We start from the raw sequence: 8914 nt of genomic DNA, 5'->3' as shown, positions 1-8914 counted from the left end.
CCTTCAGTAAGAAATATAATTTGTTTACATCAAAAATTAATTTAAATGTCAGGAAAAGATTTTTGAAAGTCTATGTTTGGAGTGTCGCTTTATATAGAAGTGAAACTTGGACAATCGGAGTATCTGAGAAGAAACGATTAGAAGCTTTTGAAATGTGGTGCTATAGGAGAATGTTAAAAATCAAATGGGTGGATAAAGTGACAGATGAAGAGGTATTGCGGCAAATAGATGAAGAAAGAAGCATTTGGAAAAATATAGTTAAAAGAAGAGACAGACTTATAGGCCACATACTAAGGCATCCTGGAATAGTCGTTTTAACATTGGAAGGACAGGTAGAAGGGAAAAATTGTGTAGGCAGGCCACGTTTGGAATATGTAAAACAAATTGTTAGGGATGTAGGATGTAGAGGGTATACTGAATCTTGTTGAGCTGCATCAAACCAGTCAAATGACTGAAGACAAAAAAATAAAAATTTTATTAAAAAACAAAACTTTTTCCTGAAATTGAAGTATCAGAGAAAAATTCAACCAAAGTTACTATGAATACATCAAAAAATTTATATTACAAAATTTTTACCTAAACTATAATCTTTCTTTAATAATAAATATAAAAACTTAATTTCCAGTAAGGTAACACTTTTCACATTATGTATTCATGCAAAATATATGTCCATTAATTAACATATTATTCCAAACAAGATAAACAATATTCACATATAGTTACAACTTCCATTTCAAAGAATAGAGAATAAATAATATAATTACATTAAAAAAGATAAAAAATATTTCTAGCTAAGTGGTAAAAAAATTAATTTAAATAATTTAAGAAATTAATATTTTACACATTTATTTAATTATTAGTACAATTATTATATAAGAATAATAATTATTGTCATGAGTGAAAAACAGGTGTGCAAATTTTTTTCCTTCAAAAATATACATAAAACAAAGGATACATTCCAGAATGTAACACATTATATCAAAACAAACAATACATATCATTCTTGTACTAAAAAAAAAAAAAATAAAAAATAACAAACGTTGAAAAAATAAAGTATAACTCTAATTATGATTATTACTGCATAGTAGTTTTCCTTCAACAAGTTTTTTTTTAAAAAATAAGTATAAAAATAAAAACAATATACACCTGTATAAATAATTAATTGGGTAGACATTCAATACGCCCTAATGTTCATACAAATAACTCATAATTTTATTAAGAATATTTGTCAACACAACTGTCAAATAAATATTATAGTCTTACTATAAAATTAAAACAGATTAACAGGAAAATTAAAAAAGAACAACTGTGATATCATAAAATAAGTACAAAATTAACAATAATAAATACGAACTTAAACAGATGTAAAAATGTACATGAAAAATAATTAGTTTTATAATTAAAGTACAAATATGTTCATTTAAAAAACCTTTGGATGTTATTTTTTTCTTTTTTAATGTAACACTTACTGAAAACTTTGAAGGCAATATTCTTTTTACCACATAGTGATAGTACAATCAGTTTGAAATTTGTATTGTATTGAAAAATTAACAAGAAATTATAAAATGTTTATGATATATACATTAATAACATTAATATTAACTATTATGTTAAGATAGCCCTGTGTTACAATGGGGTATCTGGAGTTGAGACATCTCTGTGTTGGCTTATGGAATGCTGTAGTGCCATCGGAGTTAGCCACTCTCTGGGTAAACATCTTTGCAGAAATGGTACACATGAGCTGAAATATGCCAATCTATTAACCCAAGATGGTATGTCTTGACCACAAAGAATCTGAACAAAACCAATCGTAAAAAAAAATCAATTGGCATTTTATAAAAAAACCCCTTATACTTAACGATAACCACCTTTGTAATTGAAAATCTTACTAAAACTTGAACACAAGATTTTTAACATTAAAAAATTATATGAATTACTACACAAGAACATACAAAACAAATCTATAGCTGTATGCTATAATTGTAAGAACAACTGCATGTAAAAGGACAATTTCATGCACTCCCAGACCACATGTGAAATGGATGGAGTTTCTAATTGAGGATACTGTGAAGTCAGACACATGTCGAAAGGAATTATCAGGCATACTACAGAGGTAAGAGCTTCCATTAGGCATATCCTGGTGATCCAGGATATGCCTAAAATATCATCCAGGATATTACTTAAATATCATTTAAGTATGGAAACAGCTTTATAATGCACAGCTGAGAGGTATTTGGAGGCAGAAAGAAATGGTTAAAAAAAATCTGCATTTTGGTGGGTTTTTAATTTTTGTCAACAATTTAGGATCTGCCATACTGAATCAAATTTAATTTTTTTAAATAGTAATGTGGACATATGATACATGATTTCAATTTAAAATTTTACAAGGAAAAGAATGTGAAACCTGTTTTTCTGTTAATGGCTTCATTATTGAGTTATAAGCATTCAAAGTTATGACAGAAAAATCTTGTTCAATAAAACAAGGTAAAATTCGCTAACAATTTTATTGCATTTTACATTCATAATGCATACAATAACAAACTTTAAACAGTGCTATAATACTGATAATAAACAATAACTAATAAATTAACAACATAACCGCAAATTAAACAGCGATCAACTGATATTATTTACTTAAATATTTATTTTTAAATTAAAAAAAAATTTTCAGCGTAAATTACTAATGAAATAAATTTTGAAGCATACCATTCTTCAATAAACAATCATAATGCTTTCCCTCTACAGCTTGGCAGTGTGCTAACCTCAAGTAATATCTGTTTATAACTTGTATAGTGTCTGGTGGTAACAAGCAGATTCGTAAATTATTCTTCTTTTCAATTTGTAAATATCTTCAGGTTTTGTTTTGTAAACATTATGTTTCACGTATCCCCAAAAAAGTAATCCAGAGCAGAAAGGTCTGTGGACCTGCAGGCCATTCTATGGCTCCTCTATGATCTGTCCAACAATTTGGAAATTGTTCATTTAAAATCTGCCATGCTCTTAGATAATAATGATGGTGCCCCATCTTGCTGAAACCATACGTCAATATTTAATTCTTTTCCAACATTTTCCCGGATATTTGGTAAAATCCTGTCGGCTAACAAGCTGCAGTAAGCATCCCCTGTAAGATTGTCATCTAAAATATAATGACCATGAACTGCAGTTGCTAACCGCAATTTGTGAAACCAAAACACATAGAAAGTACGTTCTGAATCAGTAAATGTATTCATTTTTAACACTGGTGACAGCTCTGGTGGTCAAATTCGGTAATAATCAACCAGCTGAGTCAAAACTTGAGGGAACTAATTTGGCAACTGATTCTACAGCTTGAAATAGGAAAACATTCATATAAACATATGTTCAAAAACACTTAAAATTATGTTCAGATTTCAGTTCCCCTGGTGAAATGAGGTTTTAACTTGATGGTTTCTTATGTGTTTTTGAACTGAAAAATTGAACAAAACAGGTCCAGAACTGTATCTTCTGTAGTTTTCATGATAGGCAACAAAAAACAAAAAAAATTTGTTGAGAAGTTTTTTTATAGGTTTGAAGAACAACCCACATGTTGAATCAAATTTTCAGCCAATATATTTTCGGTTAACATTTGGTGTGGTTAATAACGGTCTGATAACCAATTAACAAGCTCTTTAATACTAGAATAGTGTGTCACAGGGAGAAATTATCTGAAATTTTTAACCACAAATTACTTATAGTGCTTCAAAATTTCTCAATGGTGAAGCGAATTGAAATTTACTATCAACTTGATGAAGCAGTAACACATTTCATGGATGAAGCAAGACAATTCTTAGATGAACAATTTACTATAAATTAATTGGATATAGAGGGCTAGTAAACTGACCCACCTAGATTACTTTAGCTTACTACCTTACATTACTGTTTATAGGGATGGATGAAATGTGAGGTATACAAGTAAAAAGTAGACCCATGTGATGTAGACCACACTTCTCAGGAATGGTCGAACTGAGAATGTACAAGACTACACTTCATTTACACTCATACATATCATCCTCATTCATCCTCTGAAGAATTATCTAAACGGTAGTTACCGGAGGCTTAACAGGAAAAAGAAAGACCCATGTGATGAACTGATCACTTGCATTCTCAATGATGCTGCTCAATCATCAAGAGATAAGAAGATATAATTAGGTTGGTTGCAGAAAATGTAAGAAAACAAGGTGAAAAATGCAACAATGGTGAAGGTGGAATTTTTTAACATTTACTGTAAATAAATACAGTATAAACTGTAGTGAGTTTATTTTTAAAGTAATTAAAAGTATTTTAATTTTTCAAAACTAAATTTATTGTATTAAAACCAGCTGATTTTAATCTTTTTAAATTCATAAAACTTTCCTGTTAAGTTTTATTCTGTTTTGTTTTTAATAATTAAAGATGATTTCTTCTTGTTTTTCATAGACTATTACATCAATTTTCTCAGAATTAAATTCTCTGCAAGTTTGATAATAAAATTTACACATTTATTAGCTGATTAAGAAAATTATGGTACATCAAACCTAAAAAAGAAATGCTTTATTTCACCAAATTTTTCTGTTTTATGTTAGATATCATGAAAACTACAAGAGATACCATATCTGCGACCTGCTTCCTTGTTTCGAGCTGCAGAATTAGTTCCCAAATTATTTCCCTTTCCTCTTGAATCATACTGTATAGTACATAGGCTTACATTGTGATAGTTAATTCTTTTTCATTTGTCACAAGTTTCTGAAATTTTTAGAGATGTAATAGAAATAGTCTGAACTATTTTAAATACAAAAAAAAACTTTTTCAGTCAGGTTCTGTTAGTCATCAACAATTTTTATGATATGCATTCTGTTTGCTGAACAATAATTTTATTGGACATTAATTTAATAGTTTAATCGTGTTTTGACTAGTCCAAACTATTATTGCAAAGTGTCTTGTTATGAATGATTAGTACTGTGTTAGTTCAGTTAGAAAATGGAGATACCATCTAATTTATTCAAGCATTTTGAGATCTGTAACATAAAAAAAATGGTTGTATTGCTTTTATTCAAATTGCTAAAATTATCTAAACAAAAGCAGTGTAAACATGGACATGAAATGGTATCAAGTCAAGAGTCATGTAAATGTAAGATAGATACCAATAAATGGCCTACTAGTGTTTTGTTTTCATTTCAGTAAACAACTTTGAGGAATAAAACTGTTATTTGGTTTTCATTTAACACAAAATCTCCCACAAATATCAGATTGCCTAAAAATATAAAATTATTTTTTAAATAAAGTGTACAGAGTAGCTAATTATGTTTGCTAAATTCATTTTTGGACAGCACACTGGACAGGTTTAAAAAATAAAATCAAACAAATATTTTAAAAATAAAACATAATATATGCAATAAAATTAAAATAGATTAATTTAAAAAAAAAATTATATATATATATATATATATATATATATTAATCTACAATTTTTATATACTTTTTAATAAGCCAGATATACTGTAAAAAAGGAAGTGTCAAAACATTTACCTAATACAGCAGCACTTTCGTAGAATTTAATTCCAACATCAGCTAATAATTAAAATTTGCCACACTCTGGACCAGACCAGAATCATTTGAACATAACAGTTATTAATAAAATTCCTTATTACCATGATAGATACTAAATAATAGTTTATAATAAATAATCTTATAAGTAAAAAACCACACTTTTAAACTAATTTTAATAATTATAACTTTAATACGGTAAAAAAATAAAGATGCTATGATTTGCTGATGATATAGTAATTTTAGCTGAGAGTAAAAGAGATTTAGAAGGAACAATGAACGGCATGGGTGAAGTCCTATGCAAGAACTACCGCATGAAAATAAACAAGAACAAAACAAAAGTAATGAAATGTAGTAGAAATAACGAAGATGGACCACTGAATGTTAAAATAGGAAGAGAAAAGATTATGGAGGTAGAAGAATTTTGTTATTTGGGAAGTAAAATTATTTAAGATGGATGAAGCAGGAACGATATAAAATGCCGAATAGCCACAGGCGAAACAAGCCTTCAGTCAGATATATAATTTGTTTACATCAAAAATTAATTTAAACGTCGGGAAAAGATTTTTGAAGGTATATGTTTGGAGCGTAGCTTTATATGGAAGTGTAACTTGGACGATCAGAGTACCTGAGAAGAAAAAATTAGAAGCTTTTGAAATGTACTATGGGAGAATGTTAAAAATCAGATGGTGGATAAAGTGACAAATGAAGAGGTGTTGCAGAAATTGATGAAGAAAGTAGCATTTGGAAAAATATAGTTAAAAGAAGAAACAGACTTATAGGTCACACGTTAAGGCATCCTGGAATAGTCGCTTTAATATTGGAGGGACAGGTAGAAGGGAAAAATTGTGCAGGCAGGCAATGTTTGGAATATGTAAAACAAATTGTTAGAGATGTAGAATGTAGGAGGTATACAGAAATGAAATGACTAGCATTAGGGCATCTTAGAGAGCTGCATCAAACCAGTCAAATGTCTGAAGACAAAAAAAAACATTAATACAACTAAACTGTAATTATTAGGCTTTATATCCTACCTTACTACAGTATGGTTGTTAAAAAATGAATAAATTTACTGAATAATTTATGGATTGAATAAACTAAAATAATAAATAAAATTAAATAATAATAAAATAATATCTAACTTTATACATTCATTCTTATTAAATTTTAAAGAAAAGTAACCCTGCAACAAATGCGCATGTGACACATGTGATTGATTACCATAAACTTTAATTACTCCTCGTTTGAATCATCCATATACGTTCAAACCTTTACAAAGGTTGTCACTTTGCCATCTTGGCATTTTTTACATGCCAAAAAATTCATGACATCATAAACGAGAAAGCAAAGTATTAATTGGATATAAAGATAATGTAAGTCTTATTTACAGGTAACGTAAATAAAGTATTAAAAAGTAAAAACATTAATTAGGTGTTAGCCCAGATTAAATATTTAATTTTATGCATACATAATTAAACAAGTATATAAGAAAGATTAATATTTATCAAAATATTCCTAAATTGACCTGTGTTAGAGATCCAGAAAAGTGGTTGCAATTTTTGTTCATAAGGTGGTAACGATCTCCTCTAAAATCTTTACCCAATTCTTCAACAATTCTTTTAACATCCTGTTCTGTGAAATCTGTATGCCCAACATGTATAGACTGCCTAAAAAAAAAATTACAATGAAAATAGAATAAATGATAAATAAAGATGAAAATTTAAATTTCAAAGTGGGGATCAGGTTTTATAGGAATTCCACTTGTATTTTTCAGATCATTTTAGTACAAAAATGAGAAGTTTACTGTACTAATATACTGGAAAACATGACACAAATGAGACTTCTAGTTATTTACCACTTAAAATTATCTAATATTATATTATACACATTTCTTATTCACATAACTAAAAGATTTTCTTTTAGTGTAAGAATGTTTCTTACCTCTAAAAAAATAAATAAATAAAACTATTTCAATCACTAGTTTTTCTGAAATGTATATTTAAATCTTAACAAAAAAGTGAAGTGATTATAAAATTTTGTAATAAATTTACTAAGTTACATCTAGTTTGCTTATATAATTGAAACCAACCCCGTCAATAAAATTGTGCAAACAAAAAACAATTTATTAATGAAACAACTAAAAATTAAATTACTATATTACTAAAGTAGTGTAGTTACAGTATAATATTAATAGTAGTTACTAATTAAACTAACAACTAAACAACTATAACAGTGAATTATTAAATTTGAAAAAAAATTGACTGATTTAATCATTTATACTATTACATAAAGTAGAAGAGGGTTTTTGTTTGTTTGGAATAAACAAAAAGATTACTTGCAACCAAAATTTTACCCATGTTGCTTGACATAACTGAGAAGGTTGTTAGATATATTTCATCTCAAAAAAGCAATGTTAAAAAGATAATGTTTCAATGCTTGATGTACAAGGTCTGTCCAGAAAGTAATGTCATACGTTTTATTGTAAAGCCACTGTACGTTGTAGCACTATCACCTGCTGGAATCGATGGTGGTGTAAGTCAATTAGCTAGCGAGTGCTTGCTCAGTTGTCTCTGAGCTCTTGGAGGTGAAGACAGTGATTTCATAAACCTCTGTTTCATCTCTTGCCCAAATTGCGATGCAGCACTCACTGGAACAAAGATACGCAATCAAGTTTTTGTGTGAAATTCAGCAAGTCTGCAGCAGAAACTTTTTCAATGGTTGGACAGGCCTTCGAGGATGAATGTTTATCACAAAGGCAAGTCTGCAGATGGCACAAGGCGTTTTTGAAAGGCTGTGAAGAGGTTGACAATGAAGCCTGTGCTGTACACCTGTCAACCTCCTCAAACAACAAAAATGTGACTCATGTGAAAAAACTTTTGCAAACAGACCATCAAATGAGTGTTTGTTTAATGGCCGACATGTTGAATATTCCAAAAACTATCATCCATGAGATTGTGACCAAGGATCTGCACATGAGAAAAGTGTGTGTGAAGCTTGTTCCAGGAATTTGACAGACGACCAAAAATCTTGGCGAGTGGAAATTTGTCAAGACATTTCAGAAATGTATGAAAATGATGCTCACTTTTTGAACAATGTTATTACGGATGAAACGTGGATACACGACCTCGAAACAAAGAGACAAAGTGCTGAGTGGCACACCTTGGCGTCCCCTCACCCCAAGAAGGCTCGAATGAGTAAATCAAAGATAAAGACCATGCTCATTGTGTTTTTTGACATGAGGGGGATCGTCCACCGTGAGTTTGTCCCTCCAAAGACAACTGTTAACTCTAAATTTTATCTAGAAATCCTCAAGAGACTGAGAGCAAGGATCTGGCATGTCAAACCAGACATCAGTGGCGATTGGAAACTTCAC

General features: G+C 29.4%; 1 protein-coding gene across 4 annotated transcripts in view; it reads right to left on the bottom strand.

Annotated features, from left to right (window-relative positions):
• Window positions 1–885: 885 nt before the first annotated feature.
• Window positions 886–8914, bottom strand: part of LOC142319474 (deubiquitinase DESI2) — a 40272-nt gene continuing 32243 nt past the window's right edge. For 3 of the 4 annotated variants that reach the window (XM_075356795.1, XM_075356796.1, XM_075356797.1), the window contains exons 5-6: window positions 7067–7208; window positions 886–1794 (exon numbers count right to left, since the gene is read on the bottom strand). In XM_075356795.1, the coding sequence (XP_075212910.1) occupies window positions 1627–1794; window positions 7067–7208 (310 nt within the window). In that variant the 3' untranslated portion in view covers window positions 886–1626. The remainder of the gene's footprint in view (window positions 1795–7066; window positions 7209–8914) is intronic. The other variant, XM_075356794.1, reaches the window with a different exon arrangement.

Source organism: Lycorma delicatula, chromosome 2 (genome assembly GCF_047948215.1).
Source record: "Lycorma delicatula isolate Av1 chromosome 2, ASM4794821v1, whole genome shotgun sequence".
Taxonomy (NCBI): Eukaryota; Metazoa; Arthropoda; class Insecta; order Hemiptera; family Fulgoridae; genus Lycorma; species Lycorma delicatula.
The sequence above is the reverse complement of the archived record's forward strand: the minus strand, read 5'-3'. Positions and strand labels throughout refer to the sequence as shown.